The sequence below is a fragment of the Ranitomeya variabilis genome, chromosome 3, assembly GCF_051348905.1.
Source record: "Ranitomeya variabilis isolate aRanVar5 chromosome 3, aRanVar5.hap1, whole genome shotgun sequence".
NCBI lineage: Eukaryota > Metazoa > Chordata > Amphibia > Anura > Dendrobatidae > Ranitomeya > Ranitomeya variabilis.
Window position 1 is genome coordinate 706,772,417 of NC_135234.1, and position 19,894 is coordinate 706,792,310.

General features: G+C 43.3%; 1 protein-coding gene across 6 annotated transcripts in view; it reads right to left on the bottom strand.

Moving 5' to 3' along the window:
* Nucleotides 1–12,572: 12,572 nt before the first annotated feature.
* The window catches only part of FRY (FRY microtubule binding protein), a 396,668-nt gene continuing 389,346 nt past the window's right edge, over nt 12,573–19,894 (bottom strand). For all 6 annotated transcript variants that reach the window (XM_077298259.1, XM_077298260.1, XM_077298256.1 and 3 more), the window contains 3 exons: nt 17,380–17,490; nt 15,767–15,969; nt 12,573–14,043 (listed from right to left, as the gene is read on the bottom strand). In XM_077298259.1, coding sequence (XP_077154374.1) covers nt 13,785–14,043; nt 15,767–15,969; nt 17,380–17,490 — 573 coding nt within the window. In that variant the 3' untranslated portion in view covers nt 12,573–13,784. The remainder of the gene's footprint in view (nt 14,044–15,766; nt 15,970–17,379; nt 17,491–19,894) is intronic.

The window sequence follows — 19,894 nt, forward strand, 5'->3', positions numbered from 1 at the left end:
AAACGTTGTCTTCACTGGGTGTGTAATGTGCAGGCGGCTCTGCAGAATCAAGGCTTCGATTCATACTAGTAACTCATGGTTTCTGGATTTGGGTGGATGATTCTTTACTCTCCTTTCCTGGTCCAGCACGGAGTCTGCACTTCTGCTCCCAGGGTCTGTCTCGTTGTCATTGCTGGTAATGGCTCCTGGGACTAAAGGCCCTATTGAAACGTCTGCACTCCCAAATGCCCCCCCTCCCTTCTGAGCCCCACGGTGTTTGGCATTGCTGTAGCAATGAGAGCCCACCTAACTTATGGGGGCCTGTCACCAGAAGTACAGGTGACTGCAGCATACAACTTGCAATTATCACTCGACAACATCCAGTGGTGGTTGTTTCTGGAAAACGCCCATGGAGTCAAAATCATCACTACAACCGTAGATAAATAACCACTGGGTATAATTTCCAAAATGGGGTCACGAGGGGGGGGGGGGGGGGGTGTATTCTGCTTTTAACAGTAAGGGGCTCTATACGAAGTCTGCAAAATCTTCTAGGAAAATCTGCACTCTAGGAGGCAAACAGTGTTCTGGCCCCCTCAAGTCTCGCCATGTGGGGTATTTCTACAATCAGCAGTAGTTTTATGACAAACTTTTGTGCCATTTCTACCCTGGTGTTAAAAAAAAAAAAAAATCTAGGGCTAAAACAAAATTTGTAGACTTTTAATTTTTATTTTCCCACTGCCAAATTTCTGTAACACACCTGAGGTGTCAATATCTTCACTGTGCCCTTAGATGAATTAATTGTGAAGAGTAGTTTAAAAAAGTCTCTTTTGGGGTTCTGTTCTGGCACCTCAGGGTCTACTAGTGGGTCATGGCACCCACAAACTATAATGGTAAAATCTGCACTATATAATATGGCAATCTTTCCCTTCTGAGCTTTCCACTGATCACAAATTATTTCCCGATTACATGTAGGGTATTGGCATGCTCAACAAACAGAGGGGCCCCCCCATAGAAAAATTACGCTTGTGACTTAACAACATTTTAGTATTAAAAATGTAATTCTTCACCACCAAATGGTATAAAATTCTGTGAGTCATATGTGGTGTTGATTATGATCACTGCACCCCTAGATGAACTCATAGGGGTGTGAAATTTATGAAAGTTCACATATAGGGTTCTGCTGTTCTGGCACCTCAAGGACTTGGCCAATGTGACATGCTACCCTCAAACCATTCCAGCAAAATCTAAACTCCACTATGGCGCTCCTTCCCTTCTGAAATGTTGCACTATGCCTCAACAGTAGTTTTCCCCAGGGTGTCCTTCATGGCAGGAGGTAGTCCTACTTATCCTCTAGGGACAGGAAACACACAAGGTTAAAAATCCCCCCACCCCTTCTCCTCATCCTCAGTGTTATTCCTGTACCTAGCAGGACAGAGCACAGCAAGAGGAGCACAAACTACTTACTGGAGCACAGTGGGATCGGAGGGGACTGGATCTCTTCACCTCCCACTGTCAAGAGGTTCTGAGGCTGATACCTTACCAGGTGGGGGTCCCTCAGCCAGTCAGAGCAGGACAGAGCTCTTGATGTCACCTCTTCCCTCTCAGGAGGGCTCTTGGCTCCATGCTGCCAGCCACTGGAGTTCCAGTTGCGCAGACTGGTGTGCACTCCAGCGTGGAATGCATTTCTGTGGCTGAGGGACGCCTTCTGAGGACGTGCATACTTACAGTTTAGAGTGGCACTTATGATCAAGGTGGTGCAGCGTGCGTTCCAACAAGGAATGCAAGAAAAGACTATGGGGTAATGTGAAGGCCATTTGGACAAGGTACGACCCTATAAAAAGGTGCTGACAGAGTGGTGTAGTGTGCACAGTCTGAACCATGGAGATTAATCCGTCACACTCAAAAGCACCAGATGAGCAGTCCTTGGTCAGTGTAAGTAAGCCCCCATAGCGTGTGCTAGGCGCCCCCTGATGATGAAGACAAAATGCGTGTCGGAGTAGAGGAACGCGGTGAGGACACCACACACCAGGTAATGGTCATGGGAAGCTTGCACTTTGTTTTATATGCTGTCGTAGCATGATATATAGCCTTTAACCGGGTCTACAGCAGTGACACACTACTCTAGCATATAGCAGAGTCCCTGGACATCATATTTGTTGTCTAAGGCCTCTTTCACACTTCAGTCTTTCGGCGTCAGTCTGAAACCGCCATTTTCCTCAAATAGCAGATCTGCCATTTTTGGGCGGATCCGATATTTTCCCATAGACATGCATTAGCGACGGATTGTGGCGGATGGTCGTCCGTTCCATCCACCATGCGACGGATCCATCGAAATTTGGCAGACGTTATCTAGACATTGATGGACATAACGTTTTTTGTCTGCGCCGAAATGGCAGTTCGAGACGGCTCCGTCGCGTCCGCCATTCCATAGAATGGCTGCCTATGGGCGACGGATCCGTCGCGACCATCATTTCGGCAGATCCGTCACCCCAATCCGCTTTTTCAATTGCGCATGCTCCAAAAAGTACTTTTCCCAGACAACCCCCAAGTAACTGATCCGTCAAATAAACGGATCCGTTAGAACCGTTTTCTCAACAATTGTGTAACAATTGATCCGTCACTGTCAGAGCAGACTGACGCCAAACAACTGAAGTGTGAAAGAAGTCTAAGCATATCTGCAAGCACTGAGTCAAAAAATGATCAATCACAAACCACTATATAAGTACTTGCACTTTATAAAAAAAATAAAAAATAAATCTAGATTAGCTGCAGTATCCCCAGCCAATAGCATTCCTCACCCTTAAACATGTGTTTTAATCTTATCATTGTTTGTTAAATTTGATATAATTAATAAAATTGATAATTTTATTCTATTCATTCTGTGCATTTCTGACCACTTCTCAGAGTAGAGCATTAGACTGATGGGGATTTAGTATCCATCAGAAATAAAGATGCAAATTTATCTTTTTAACCGCCTGGGCATCTACCACAGAAATTTCCCTGTGGGTGTCTCTTTCTCCTCAATGGCCAAGCAAGACCCTGTCATGCCCACAGAAGTTCTGCGGTATATGCCCAGTTGGTTGAATTAAAACTCGCATCTTTGCGTCTGAGGGGTATAACTTTGCAACACAGGGACAACACCGAGAAACTGTTCCAGAATCGTTGGAGGAGTCATGTGGTTTAAATAAATAAAAAAAATATATAAAAAAAAAAAATTTGAGGTCTCAAAACTGATGCAAAAAGCATGTGTGATGTCTGCTAATAAAGCTCAGGCCACGAGACCCATTGGTCAGGCCGGGTGTTGCAATCCAAGCATTCTGTAACAGATATGTGACTGGAAGAACAAAGTTGGTTTACCTTTTACCAAACTGTAAAAAATAAGAACTCGTGAATGAATATATATATATTTTTTTTTAATGGTACCAATAAAAATTTAATCTTTCTCTGCCAAAATAAACAAGCCCTCTCGTATAGCTCTGCCGGCAGTATCTCAAAAGATGGTGTTGCAAGCTTTATTTTTTTTTTATTGTAAATCATTTACATTTAAATTTTGCTACTTTTACCCTAACAATATCTGGCATCGCTGTAATCGCACTAACCCAAGGAATGAAGTGGTTTTATATGGCACAATAAAACATGTATATATATATAAAAAAAAAAAAAAGTAATAATTGAACTGCTCTTGTCTTCAGCCTAACATTGGAATATGGCTAGGATTGCAATTAGGGCTCGTTCACACTGGCTGATAACACAGCTGAGTTCTCCAATGTTTTATTAGGCTATGTCTCCAATTTCCGTACGGCCGACGGTATCGCCGCAGCGGCGAAGCCGCTCGGCGCTAAGCCCCGCCCCCTTAATGGGACGCGATCATGCCGGATGTGTTAACTCTTCACATCCGGGATGATCACGCTCTCCCATAGGGCCCTGTGATATGCCTTGCGGGGACGCTGCGTCCCCGCAAGGTGTACGGGCATGCTGCGATCTGAAAAGACGCGCAGCATGTCCGTAGTCGCAGGGCCGCCGCGTGCGGGTTTCCACGCATAGTGGAGACAGGATTTCATCAAATCCCCTCCACTATGCAGGAACATCTGGACGCTGCTTGTTTGACGCTGCGACGCTGCGCAGCGTCAAACAAGCAGCGTTTCCTGAACGTGGAAACATACCCTTAGAGAGTAGAGATGAGCGAATTTGTTCAGGTCAGGGCTTATTCGGCAAGCCATAGCGCTTACCAAATAAGTTGCAGAGGGAACCCGGCTTCCTGGATCGCTTCGACTGATCAGCTCCGCAGCTGCATGTGTCGCGGCTGTGTGACAGTTACAACACATTCATGGAGAGCCTGCTTGTTGTGACTCACACAGCTGCGACACATGCAGCTGTGGAGCCAAACGGCTGATCAGCCAGAGCAATCCTGGAAGCCAGGTTCCCGCCGCAGCTTATTTGGTAAGCGCTATATGTCGTGTCTCTCCATTTGATGTGGGCTCTGGCGCTGAGCCCACACCTTTCCTGGCCCATGTCAGCTGTTTTGAACAGCTGACATGTGCCCCTTACAGCTGCAGGTGGAATTGCGATCCACCCGTGGCTGTTAACCTGTTAAATGCCGCTGTCAATCTGTAACCGCGGCATTTAACGTGATCGCGCCAGAAGCGTGTCACTAACCCCACCTATATAGAATATCTGTTTTAAGGGCATTAAATTCAGTTTGAAAAATGCTTTTTTTTTTTGCATTTTCAGCAAATTTAATAAAGAAGCTCAATTTATAATAACCCCTTCACCACCTTGGGTTTTCCGGTTTTTGAGTTTTCATTTTTTGTTTTTTACTCCCTTTCTTTCCAGAGCCATAACTTTTTATTTTTCCATTAATATGGCCATGTGAGGGCTTCATTTTTGGGGGACGAGTTGGACTTTTGAACAACATCATTAGTTTTACCATATAGTGTACTGAACATTGAGGGAAAAAAAATTCAAAGTGTGGTGAAAATGCAAAAAATGTGCAATTCTACAATTTATTTAATTTTTTTTTTTTACCATGTTCAAGCGGTGAAAAAAAAAAAAAAGGTTGTAAAAAAAAAAGTAAATTTTCCAAGATCCATAGTCTCCATTTTTCATAATCTGGGGCTGGGTTTCTGAGGCAAGAGGCTGCTCACACTGCTGTCCATCCAATCTTACCTCAGTACTCCTGGCATCTCTAGTATTAGAAGAGGCTGCTCACACTGCTGTCCACCCTGTGTATCTGATCTTACCTCAGTACTCCTGGTATCTCTAATATTAGAAGAAGCTGTCCACCCTGTGTATCTGATCTTACTTCAGTACTCCTGGTATCTCTAATATTAGAAGAAGTTGTCCACCCTGTGTATCTGATCTTACTTCAGTACTCCTGGTATCTCTAATATTAGAAGAAGCTGCTCACACTGCTGTCCACCCTGTGTATCTTATCTTACCTCAGTACTCCTGGCATCTCTAGTATTAGAAAAGGCTGCTCATATTGCTGTCCACCCTGTGTATCTGATCTTACCTCAGTACTCCTGGCATCTCTAGTATTAGAAAAGGCTGCTCATATTGCTGTCCACCCTGTGTATCTGATCTTACCTCAGTACTCCTGGCATCTCTAGTATTAGAAAAGGCTGCTCATATTGCTGTCCACCCTGTGTATCTGATCTTACCTCAGTACTCCTGGTATCTCTAATATTAGAAGAAGCTGTCCACCCTGTGTATCTGATCTTACCTCAGTACTCCTGGTATCTCTAATATTGGAAGAAGCTGTCCACCCTGTGTATCTGATCTTACCTCAGTACTCCTGGTATCTCTAATATTAGAAGAAGCTGTCCACCCTGTGTATCTGATCTTACCTCAGTACTCCTGGTATCTCTAATATTAGAAGAAGTTGTCCACCCTGTGTATCTGATCTTACTTCAGTACTCCTGGTATCTCTAATATTAGAAGAAGCTGCTCACACTGCTGTCCACCCTGTGTATCTTATCTTACCTCAGTACTCCTGGCATCTCTAGTATTAGAAGAGGCTGCTCATATTGCTGTCCACCCTGTGTATCTGATCTTACCTCAGTACTCCTGGCATCTCTAGTATTAGAAAAGGCTGCTCATATTGCTGTCCACCCTGTGTATCTGATCTTACCTCAGTACTCCTGGTATCTCTAATATTAGAAGAAGCTGTCCACCCTGTGTATCTGATCTTACCTCAGTACTCCTAGTATCTCTAATATTAGAAGAAGCTGTCCACCCTGTGTATCTGATCTTACCTCAGTACTCCTGGTATCTCTAATATTAGAAGAAGCTGCCCACACTGCTGTCCACCCTGTGTATCTTATCTTACCTCAGTACTCCTGGCATCTCTAGTATTAGAAAAGGCTGCTCATATTGCTGTCCACCCTGTGTATATGATCTTACCTCAGTACTCCTGGCATCTCTAGTATTAGAAAAGGCTGCTCATATTGCTGTCCACCCTGTGTATCTGATCTTACCTCAGTACTCCTGGTATCTCTAATATTAGAAGAAGCTGTCCACCCTGTGTATCTGATCTTACCTCAGTACTCCTGGTATCTCTAATATTAGAAGAAGCTGTCCACCCTGTGTATCTGATCTTACCTCAGTACTCCTGGTATCTCTAGTATTAGAAGAAGCTGCTCACACTGCTGTCCACCCTGTGTATGTGATCTTACTTCAGTGCTCCTGGTATCTCTAGTATCAGAAGAGGCTGCTCACACTGCTGTCCACCCTGTGTATCTGATCTTACCTCAGTACTCTTGGTATCTCTAGTATTAGAATAAGCTGTCCACCCTGTGTATGTGATCTTACTTCAGTGCTCCTGGTATCTCTAGTATTAGAAGAGGCTGCTCACACTGCTGTCCACCCTGTGTATCTGATCTTACCTCAGTACTCCTGGTATCTCTAGTATTAGAAGAGGCTGCTCACACTGCTGTCCACCCTGTGTATGTGATCTTACCTCAGTACTCCTGGTATCTAGTATTAGAAGAGGCTGCTCACACTGCTGTCCACCCTGTGTATCTGATCTTACCTCAGTACTCCTGGTATCTCTAGTATCAGAAGAGGCTGCTCACACTGCTGTCCACCCTGTGTATCTGATCTTACCTCAGTACTCCTGGTATCTCTAGTATTAGAAGAGGCTGCTCACACTGCTGTCCACCCTGTGTATCTGATCTTACCTCAGTACTCTTGGTATCTCTAGTATTAGAATAAGCTGTCCACCCTGTGTATGTGATCTTACTTCAGTGCTCCTGGTATCTCTAGTATTAGAAGAGGCTGCTCACACTGCTGTCCACCCTGTGTATCTGATCTTACCTCAGTACTCCTGGTATCTCTAGTATTAGAAGAGGCTGCCCACACTGCTGTCCACCCTGTGTATGTGATCTCACCTCAGTACTCCTGGTATCTCTAGTATTAGAAGAGGCTGCTCACACTGCTGTCCACCCTGTGTATGTGATCTTACCTCAGTACTCCTGGTATCTCTAGTATTAGAAGAGGCTGCTCACACTGCTGTCCACCCTGTGTATCTGATCTTACCTCAGTACTCCTGGTATCTCTAATATTAGAAGAAGCTGTCCACCCTGTGTATCTGATCTTACCTCAGTACTCCTGGTATCTCTAATATTAGAAGAAGCTGTCCACCCTGTGTATCTGATCTTACCTCAGTACTCCTGGTATCTCTAGTATTAGAAGAGGCTGCCAGCACTGCTGTCCACCCTGTGTATGTGATCTTACTTCAGTGCTCCTGGTATCTCTAGTATTAGAAGAGGCTGCCCACACTGCTGTCCACCCTGTGTATCTGATCTTACCTCAGTACTCCTGGTATCTCTAGTATTAGAAGAGGCTGCCAGCACTGCTGTCCACCCTGTGTATGTGATCTTACTTCAGTGCTCCTGGTATCTCTAGTATTAGAAGAGGCTGCCAGCACTGCTGTCCACCCTGTGTATGTGATCTTACTTCAGTGCTCCTGGTATCTCTAGTATTAGAAGAGGCTGCCAGCACTGCTGTCCACCCTGTGTATCTGATCTTACCTCAGTACTCCTGGTATCTCTAGTATTAGAAGAGGCTGCCAGCACTGCTGTCCACCCTGTGTATCTGATCTTACCTCAGTACTCCTGGTATCTCTAGTATTAGAAGAGGCTGCCAGCACTGCTGTCCACCCTGTGTATGTGATCTTACTTCAGTGCTCCTGGTATCTCTAGTATTAGAAGAGGCTGCCAGCACTGCTGTCCACCCTGTGTATCTGATCTTACCTCAGTACTCCTGGTATCTCTAGTATTAGAAGAGGCTGCCAGCACTGCTGTCCACCCTGTGTATCTGATCTTACCTCAGTACTCCTGGTATCTCTAGTATTAGAAGAGGCTGCCAGCACTGCTGTCCACCCTGTGTATGTGATCTTACTTCAGTGCTCCTGGTATGTAATATTAGAAGAGGCTGCTCACACTGTCTGATTACACGATCTTTCTGCATTTTTGTCAGTTTAACAGCACAGCCCCAATTTTAATCCTATAGCAGTTTCTAATGGAAAGCAATTGCGATCTACTGATTACGGTAAGTGTATTTATGACATTTCCTTCAGGTTTTTTTTTTTTTTTTTTAACTCCCAAAGAACTTTTTAAGGAGCCATAATCTGTGTCAGCCCTTACGTATTATTGAAGTCCGTTGTGTTGCGGAATATGAAACCTTGTAGGGTCTTCAGTGGGTTCAGACTAGTAGTGGGCTCACACTGTTCCTACTTTGACAACTTACAGATTTCAGCTAGTTGTTCAGCTGTCCCTTACCTGCTGACAGGTAAGAGACAGTTCACTAGACTCCCGACCGTCAGCCGCAGATTACGGAAGTGGCCGCTGGACAAGATCATGCAAATCAATTCATACCAACTCTAGTCCCTTTTCAGTTCCATGGTGGAAGGTTGCTTTAAGAGAAAGGTTGTCAGATGAGACTGGGTAACTCATTTCTTTAAGGAGCCCTCCTGACTCTCTTATGTAAATCAAAACCAGTGAAACAAACAGTAGCATTGAAGTATAATAGAGACATTGCTTCATCTCCTGTGTTCTCAACCCACTCCTGGACATCACCTAAGGCTACTTTCACACTAGCGTCGGGAACAACCCGTCGCTGTGCGTCGGGCCGACGTTCCCGACGCTAGCGTGGTCTCCGCCGCACAACGGGGGCAGCGGATGCATTTTTCCAACGCATCCGCTGCCCCATGGTGAGGTGCGGGGAGGTGTGGGCGGAGTTCCGGCCGCGCATGCGCGGTCGGAAAAAGCGGACCGTCGTGAGCAAAAAACGTTACATGTAGCGTTTTTTGCTCCCGACGGTCCGCCACTGCACGACGCATTCGTCGCACGACGGGTGCGACGTGTGGCAATCCGTCACAATGCGTCGCTTCATGTTAATCAATGGCGAAAAAACACATCCTGTAAACACTTTTGCAGGATGCGTTTTTTCGGCAAAACGACGCATTGTGACGGAATGCAGTTAACGCTAGTGTGAAAGTAGCCTTACCTGTAAATGTCCTGCAGATTATAGTGCCTACCTACCGATGTCCATTCACTGTAAATAGTGGTCAGCCAAAGGCGTGTTGGGTCAGCAGATATTCTTCCAAACAACCCCATATATATGCACACTCCGCATAGCCAAGTGTGCATGTGGTTTCAATTGACACGCTGCTTGTCCTGATGAAGACATTTGTAACTTTGAAACGCGCTGACTAATGAGCCGCATATCTGGACACCACTTTCATCTTTGATCTACGGGCGGTGCATAATTAACCCTTTCATTCCAATTCACATTTTCAATTGAGAGTAAAATAAGAGGGTCCCAGACAACTCTGGCAACAGCATCGGCATATCGCACTGAGGCACCATCCTACAAAATCTATTATCAGGGCAGTCATGACATTAGATGGTTCGTGCCAACGCCAGCTGAATCTCAATTATTGTGCATGAGCATTTAAGAAAAATTATAATTACATTTAAATTTTGTCAAGAACATGCTGGCACCATAGGTGCCGCTTCAGAATTTTAAAAATCTTGATTTGACTAGAAGGTGGAGAATTATTTTTTTTGTTCACTCTTCCTCCTTCTTTATGTAACATTACTAGTGATGAGCGGATATACTCGTTACTCGAGATTTCTCGAGCATGCTCGGGGGTCCTCCGAGTATTTTTCAGTGCTCAGAGTTTTAGGCTATGAGCACACGTTGCGGATTTTGCTGCGGATTCACAGCGGATCTGCAGCTGCGGGTCCACAGCAACTTTCCATGCGTTTACAGTACAATGTAAATCTATGGAAACCGCAATCCGCAGTGCCCATGTCAATTCTTTGTGCGGATACCGCTGCGGTTTACACCTGCTCCATAATAGGAATCCGCAGGTGTGAAACCGCAGGTGGAATCCACACAAAATCCGCATATAAAAAAACGCAGTAAATCTGCAGGTAAAACGCAGTGATTTCTCAAATCCGCTGCGCTCCAAAATACGTGTGCACACAGCCTTAGTTTTTCATGCCGCAGCTGAATGATTTACATCTGTTAGCCAGCATAAGTACATGTGGGGATTCCCTAGCAACCAGGCAACCCCCACATGTACTTATGCTGGCTAACAGATGTAAATCATCCAGTAACGGCAAGAAAAACGAAAACTCCGAGCACTAAAAAATACTCGGAGGACCCCCGAGCATGCTCGAGAAATCTCGAGTAAGGAGTATATCCGCTCATCACTAAACATTACCTTTCTTTGCGTTTCTTTTATTTTTCAAGGTACACCAGCACTTACCTTAATTATAATGCTAAAAAATACCTATAAATTATCAACCAGAGTTCCCTTATGATGTAAATTTCTGTTGAAGTCCATGGTGAAAAAGCAAAGTTTTAAATTTATTGGGAGATGGCGTCATTCAAGAACAGTGCTAGGATTTTGGGACGGTCTCACTGCAACCTGGAAAGGGACTATAGAGGGTTTGCAATCACTTTCAGAATCCCTCTACCTCACAGGAAGGTACCAGAAAAATTGCATCTGACAGGAGGTGGGTTGTGGTGTAAATTTTGCCTTGGGGCTCAGGAGGCTGAACACTAGTTTACCATAGTTTCGGAGAGTGAAGAGAAGTACGACAGCCTGGCAAGCTGTTCTTGTGGAGGTCTTCATTCTGCTCGGACTTTTGGTTTCAGCCTTCTATTTTTATCAATTAACACTTTTGCATCACTAAAATGATAAGATTAAAGACATGGGATTAAGAGAGTCGTCCCTTTTAGAAAATCTTGGTGCCTGGCTGGCATTTGTCTTAAAAAAAAAACCAAACACCCCCCCAGCCAAAAAACACAAACAAAAAACACACATCTACTCACTATCTCCGGGTCCAACACTGAGTCTCCGGCACTTAGTGTCTGATATTGGCTGTGGCACTGAAGTCACATCAACAGCGCTGCAGTCACATCAACAGCGCTGCAGCAAGCTCAGTGGCTCTGCCCATATAGACGGAACACTTCCCTCAGTGCCGCGGAGTTCCTTGATGGACTGCAGCGCTGTCTACGTAATGTCAGTGCCGCAGCCAATACAGGACCACTGGGAGCAGCGCCAAAAACTCAACTGTGGACCTGGAAACTGTGAGTAAAGTGCATATTTTTTTATCTATAATTCAAACTGCAGCAAGAGATCAATAGTTTCCCTAAAGGAATTATTCAGGACTCATTATTTTTGCACAAGGAACGAAGAACCAACAGGCAGGTAGTTTCTAATTACCTGTCTGTTCTGCACAGGGACAATCTCTGTCGTCTCAGCCGGCGATTCCTCTGCTTTGTTTCACCTCTTGGCAACAGAGCAGCTCATCCTCTTCCAGTTTGCTATGTCAATGGGGCTTCACTGCAAAAGTCATGCTGATAGTCAGAAGGGAGCCGACAGTCAATCAGCATAACATTGGCAGAGATGCTCCATCAGCAGAGCACAGTGGAAAAGAAGATGCTGCTCTGTTGACGTGATGTCAGTGGAAACCGGAGAAACGCAAGTAGGAGTGGTTCGTGATCATCAAAGATCGGGGCCAGGCAAAACAGTTAGCAACTACCAGCCTGTGAATTCTTAGCCTCATATGCAAAAATAATAAAAGTCCTAGATAACCCCTTTATGTTTATTCTTAAGTCAATATCGATGCTTTGAAGAGCATTTCTATACGACTTGGGGTATGAAGTCAAACCAGTGTATCCACCTGTCAACAGCTGTTTCAGGCTTCTTGCCCTTCATCAGTGCAAAGTGAAACACTGGTGGGCTATATCCCATGTCACGAGTGATAGATTTAAAAGCTTGATATTGATTTATATGATTATTACTACCGATAGGTAGGACTAAAGAGCTTATTAACCTTTGTCCCAAAGCACATTATACTAAGGTTGTCCAAACCCACCAATATTGGCCAATATTGTAATATGTATGGGAGCCTCCTGACTCTTCTCCAACAGATGACTTTGCAATGGTCAGATCCTTCTCTTCATCCAATTTCAATGGCCGAGCTTTTTGTTTTGGACAGATATTCCTGTACGTGGAGCAGTTGGGGAAAATGGCAATTGTTCTTTGAAAGGTCATTAAATTACTTCCGCAATGGTTTAGTGACTGAACAACTTTATCATATATTTCAGTGAATGTACTCAACAAAAATAATCTTGATTACTTCACAAAACTGTCAGAATTATGTACAGGGTGAATAAGTTACATAGATTAGGCGTGAATGGAAATGACTCAAAATGTGCAAAAGAATTTCATGCAATTCAATTCACACTCGACAGCAGAAATTCCAAGAAGGAAAATGTCATACATATATACCAATATATATATTAATATAATATGCATATCATAAATGAAAAAGAAAAAAAAAACATTTCCAATTAAAAAAAAGAAAAAAATGAAAAAAACAAACAAGAACTCTTCATTGCAACAAATTATCGTCCAAATATACATTAAATAAAAGAGGAAAATGCATGCGTGACAGATGAAAAACATGTCGTCGTTCTTCAAACTTCCACTTTCAATATGGTAGATAAGTCATATCAGCCTTCTTTTTCATTGTATAAATAGTTAGGGGGGAAAAAAAGCACATCTGTTTAATAAAAGGCAGCCAAAATCCTCCAAAAGTTAAAATGGCCTAAATCAATGGGGGTGATCTGAAACAGTTCTCGACTATGATCAAGTACATTTGTCGCAGCAGCCTAGCGATTCTAGGAAATGTCTGTCATAGCAGCGTGAAATACAGTAATCCTCCAAATTACAGTGTACAACATAATTGTAGTCTGCTCTCAATCCGCCTCCATATCTACAGGCTCTCAGCTATTGACCAGTCATCAGTATTCCTCTACGGCCAGCCTCATTCTGCCTGTTGACTGTTCATTGACAAATTAAAAAGTATTTGAAAAGTATAGTAAGAGCAACAAAAAATAGACTATATATATTTATATATATATTATTCTGTGAAACATTGCACTTTTGCCATCCTAAGGTTTATAGAAAGGAAGTATGATTCAGTATAATAGGCTTTGGTACACAATGGAAGTCACTTCTTTAGTAGTGAGATAAAGCATAACAGCGCTTCCGAATGGCTGGAGGTAAAAGATCCACCCCCCGGGCTGTTGACACCTCTATCCTTATACGGTATTGATACAGACGCCATCATCTTTCCGCTTTGCTTGATAGACTGGCCTAAGGTTAGCAGGAATGGTAACAGTGTGACAGAGTCTTCCCAATATGGAGTAGATACTGAGCGACCTCAGTCCAACAGGGCAGCACCTCCAGTTGAGGAGGGAAGACAGACGCTGGCTTCTTGTCAGAGACTAGTGCCGGAAACGTTGGAGTCAGGGAGGTAAGTTGAGACAACACGGTAGTTCTGAGCTCGGCGAATCATATCTCGAATCTCCATGTTGAGGTCCATGAGCTTGGTGCAGATATCTGTTAAGTTTTGATTGGAGCCTACGAGGGCATACGTGCCGGTCTGCCCAAGTGTCTGGTGTCGGAAGTAAATGTTCAGTAGTGTTTGCACTTCATCGTCGGCGCTGCTACCAAATATGTCATTAGGCCACAGTTTCCTGAAAACACAAAAGGTGCTTCATTATTCAAAGACATGACATAGGACGACAAGGCCGGTAACAGGTTATGAGTCAATGAGATGTTCCCAGTGCTACACAGGAGTACTGGCTATTTCCGAAACTTCTTTGGTTGAAACGGAGAAAGCCAAGCGGGCAGCTCTCCATCAATTCTCTGCCTGGGTAAGAATATCACCTGCTATTACACCTAGTGGAAAAGGAATTCTTAGGACACATGTTCTTCCAATAAGTGGTGGTCTTAAAGAGCAACCATAATTTAAATTTTGTTTTTCATAAATCAATAGTACACATGAAAATGATTAAAAACTATATATGTTGAGAGAAATCTGCTTCTTTCTGCTCCTGGACTCATCATTTATTCTCCAAATTCTCAATTCACAGGTAAAATCTGTCTTCAGTGGACACAGATATTCCCATAACTGAAATAGATTACAGTTGGTTCTCAACGTTCTATGGAGAACGGTAACTGTCGTTTCAGTAGAACATTATGTCTTTCTATAGCTCCTCCTCCTCCATAGAATTTTAAAAGCACCAACTGCCATCTCCTATCTCAGTAATGTGATTCTACTCATGAATGGAGAGTGAAAGATCAATCCAGCAGGATTAAGTTGTGTATTCTCAGGTTTTCTATTGATTTATGAAATAATTATTTAAGGTACTTAGGTTTTAGACTATTTAGACAATTTAGATGTAGGTTACTCTATGTCTAAAGCAATTGACACAAAGCAATTAATGGTTTTTGATGGTGGAATTTACCATGATCCTTCTCCAATCATTATCAAAATGAAGGTGTTACTATAGTTGACCCAGAACTCCAGAATGAGAACAGTTGCTTCTTACCCATTTCCACTTTTATGGTTAAGGTAAGGTCCCGAGATGGCCTCACTTACTAGGTCATAAGACCAGGGATTAATCTGATCAGACAACCTCCAAGCTTTGTCCATTCGGAAAAATGCTGTGGTGTTTAGATAGCCCTCTGCTTATACATAAATATAATCTACTCAGAATCTTCCTTTCTTGTATTTCAGGACAAATAATAAAATCGACAACATTTAGTCTATATCAAAACAAAGGGCCCAATTCTTCATTTGTGTTTTTTTCAAGTCCCTTTTCTTTTTGTGTCTCCGTTGACGTTGTTTTGCACCAAATTCTTCAAAATGGTGCATGTGGATCATGAATTGTGAGCAAGATCAAAATTGTTGTTTATTTTTGTCTAAAAATTTTTGAAACTTTATAGAACAAAGTAGCATGTAGCATACATTTGTGATAAAATTTGCGACTTAAAAATCGCAATTAATAAATCGGCCCAAAACATCTGGAAACCCTAAACCCTGCCCAGAGTGACCAAGTAAAGAAAAACGAAAAAGTGACAAAAAAAAAGCAAAATGGAAGGCATAAAATATGAAAAGCTCATCAAAAAAATAAGCAAATGTAAAAATTAATTGGTACCTAAGAATGCATTTAGAGAGGGGAATCCTAAAATCTTCAGGTCAATGCCCCCTTTTAACTAGTTAGGAAATTCATTATTCAAGAGTAAAAATCAATTTAGAACATTTTGCTCTACAAATTCTTTTCACCGTTTAGGCTCCGGTCACACTAGCATTATGGCCTCTATTCATAACAGATCCATGACCGATATCACAAGTCCATTTTTAAACTGATCCCATCAAACTCTTGACTTTGCATGGAGGTTACGCAGACACACCTGCAATTGCGGATCTGACGTATCGCCTTCCCTAGCTCGTTGTTCTTTAAACACTCCAGCATGGACTGTATGGCGAACTCTGTGGAACTGAACGTTGGCTCGTATGGTGCAGATTCCATATTCAGTGACTCTGCGGCAATGTATAAACTTGCCTCCTTTAAGTTCTTCTTCAGTTCATTCAGTTCTCTTGACATGTTAAGTAACTAAAGAAAAAAGCAATGAAAAGGAGAAATCACTAATTTTATAAAATTGCTAGATTAAATAAATTTCCACGTCAACAATTCCAGTGGACATTGATCACGAGTCAAAAAGACTCTGCCAGCTGTTGCAGATCAGCTTCTAATGAAAAAAAAATAGGTGATCTGCAGTACCCAGCAGCAGCAACTACTACATACTGATCTCAGCTGTGCTATAAGTTCTTATTCAGTTCCCTGGAGATATTAAACAACTAAAGGAAGAAATCACTATTTTTATAATATATATTAAATAATTTCCACGTCAACAATTCCGGTGTGTGGCACATTGCTCACAAGTCAAAAAAGTCTCTGCCAGATGTTGCAGATCAGCTCCCAATGGATAAATAGAAGGTGATCTGCAGTACCCAGCAGCAGCAACTACACAGCTGTGCTGTTTTTACACTGTTTATATCCAACCACTGCTGGAGCTGATGACAGCTGATTGATGGGGGTCTGACAACCTGCACCCCGACAATCAGTTATTCATTGATCATCAATACAATATTAGTATAAATCTCCCTTTAATGACTCTCTTGTCACTGTGTTTATGTCAAATCACCATCCTCAATCATGAAATCATGAGAGCCCATAACATGGCTTTAAAATGTTATATAAACAACAGTTAAGGTAAAATACTCAGGTACTACTCAAAAATCCTAAAATATTCTGTGTCCCAATTTGGTCCCTGATTTCAGGAATTGTTGGTACTTGTCTGTGGACTAAAATAAAGAGCCAAGATACATAGATACCATATGAACAACTTAATTATCTATAAATGAAGAGATGTTTTGTATCATTATCCAAAAAATGAATAGCATAAATAACTGATCTAACGTCAAGACATGAACATAATCCCCTACAACAGGAATTGGCATCCTGCGGCACTCCAGCTATTGTGCAACTATAAGGGTGTGTTCACACACTGGATATCTGTGCACCAAGAACACGTCACTTGGCAGGAAAAACATAGCATTCAATCCGCACTTTTTTAATGCATTTTTGTCGCATTTTTACTTACGCTTTTTTATGCTACAAAAAGGGAAAATGAATAACCATGCTGCAGACGCAAATTAATAAATACAAAAATTCATTGATGGGTAAAATATAAAAGGAAAAGAAATCATCACGTGAAAGATTTAAAAAAATGTATTCATTTTTGCAAGCACGAAAAAACTCAACGTTTGCACAAGCCCTAAGGCTACGTTCACACAGGGGTTTTTTTTCAAGCAGAAACTGCTTCTAAAACTGTTGAAACCCTCTTCCAGGAAAAAAAAACAAACAACTCTCCAGGACAGCATCAGGAGAAGAAAAAAATTGACAGAAAATCCAAAATATGTGAGAATTTAGCTTTTATATGCATTGAATGCACGGACATACCTCGGGCATGGAGCTGACTTCATGGACTTGTCCGATTAGTTTACAATAAGACTGAAAAAGCAATAGCAGCTGGAAGTGAAGCTTATACAATCGTTGACAGAGTTCCAATTGCTGCAAAAGAACAAAGAAAAGCTGAGGTTAGGAGAAACACATCATTTCCTGCTCTACATAAAACTCGGAAACCTAAAAGGTCTCGTACCACGTAATGAGAAGAGAAACCACCAAATTACCAGATCCAGAGTTTATGTATTCTGCACAATATCCAATAGTCACTGTAGAGCGTCATTCCCATCTGAAAATGTTCTACAATTTCTAGCTACACTCATATTTCTTCGTATTTTCAGATTTTTCGGGAATTTTTCTAGTCCTAGTATGAGACCATTTTGTCTCACTTATGTGAAAAACGTCTCAAAAAATTGCTCCACCATAGACCACACATCCAAACCACTTAGCGTGGTACCAGTGCAGAAATGAGTAATATCTATGGCGGCATGCACATCTCTGCTTTTTTTTCATCCATGTACTGTCCAAGAGTTTAATAAAAGCATTTACACATAATATATGTGATGACTTTTGGGATAAAAATAAAAACTCCCAGAATAGGACAGTGGGACACATTACTACGTTTGGGACTTATATTCGTGAAGTGGGTATGACTGATCTATGGAGAGTTAGACATGTTGGGGAAAGGGGGAACTCATGTTATACACCGGCTCACGGTACTCTATCCAGAATTGATTTGGCACTGGGCAACCGTCTGTTGGACACGATATTAGGGGATGTGAGATATTTGCCTAGGGCCCTCTCGGACCATAGTCCAATTGAGGTGGAGTTTCGGCCGATGGGGACAGGGGCCGTGAACAGGAGAGAGTGGAAGATTCACCCTAACTGGCTGCAGAGTATAGATCTAGATAAGATAAAACGGGAGTTGGTGGAATTTTTTGAGCTGAATGATGGGAGTGTAGATGCTCTTACTGTATGGGAAGCCATGAAGGCGTACTTAAAGGGAACCTGTCACCACGTTTTTGGAAGATGGGATAAAAATAGCGTTAAATAGGGGCAGAGGTGGGCGTTACATTAGAGTGTTTGTTATGCGTTTATTACCCACCTAAGTTGCCGAAATACCTTTGCAAAGTCTCCGTTTTCGCCTGTCAATCAGGCTGGTCTGGTCAGATGGGCGTTGTCTTCCCCCAGATTTTGCGTAGTTTTCCGTTGGTGGCGTAGTGGTGTGCGCATGCCCAAGGTCCCGAATCCTCTACCAGGGGATTTCAAAGAGCGCGGTGTCCGTTATTGCATTGGTGATCGGTGGGGGCGGCCATCTTCCTTTGGCCGCGCGTGCGCAGAAGCGGCGCTCTGCTGGCCGCGGCTTCAGGAAAATGGCTGCCGCGATATCCATCTGCGCACGCGCGGCATCCCGCGGCCATTTTCCTGATGCCGCGGCCGGCAGAGCGCCGCTTCTGCGCACGCGCGGCCAAAGGAAGATGGCCGCGCCCACCGATCACCAATGCAATAACGGACACCGCGCTCTTTGAAATCCCCTGGCAGAGGATTCGGGACCTTGGGCATGCGCACACCACTACGCCACCAACGGAAAACTACGCAAAATCTGGGGGAAGACAACGCCCATCTGACCAGACTAGCCTGATTGACAGGCGAAAACGGAGACTTTGCAAAGGTATTTCGGCAACTTAGGTGGGTAATAAACGCATAACAAACACACTAATGTAATGCCCACCTCTGCCCCTATTTAACGCTATTTTTATCCCATCTTCCAAAAACATGGTGACAGGTTCCCTTTAAGAGGGCTGCTGTTTAGAGACATTAATAGATGTAAGCGGAAGTCGAGAGCGGCAGAGAAGGCAGCGATTGATGGGTTGAGGGCAGCGGAGGATGAGATGGTGACACTGGGTACTCCGGAAGCTGGGAAAAGATTAAAGGCAGCTCAAAGTCATCTGGAAGAAATTTTGCTGGGTAAAGCTGAAAGGAAGCGGGAATTCATGAAGCTGGCTTATTATCAGGAGGGTGAAACTGTAGGTCACATGCTGTCGCTGGTGGCTTCTGCACAGAGAAGTACTTCGTTTGTCCATTCTCTGGTTTCCGGAAGTGGTACGAGTGTCTCTGAGACTCCAGAGATTTTGGAGGTTTTTGCGGATTTTTACGAGGACCTATATTCCTCTCGGGTGGATGGGACGGTGGGAGACACAGTGGCGTTCCTTGAGGGACTGGAGCTCCTGAGGTTGAGTGATGCAGATAGAGAGGGCTTGGAGGCTCCTATCACGGAGGAGGAACTGGGTCGGGCATTACAGTCTATGGCTAATGGGATGGGTTTCCTGCTGAGATCTATAAACATATGGGGGAGGTGCTAATTCCCAGATTAAAGGCTGTCCTAGAGGAGGCTAAGACTAGGGAGTGTCTGCCTACATCCATGAGAGAGGACATAATAGCGGTGATTCCTAAGGAGGGGAAAGACTTGGGGCAACCTGAGTCATATCGGCCAATCTCCTTGCTCACTATA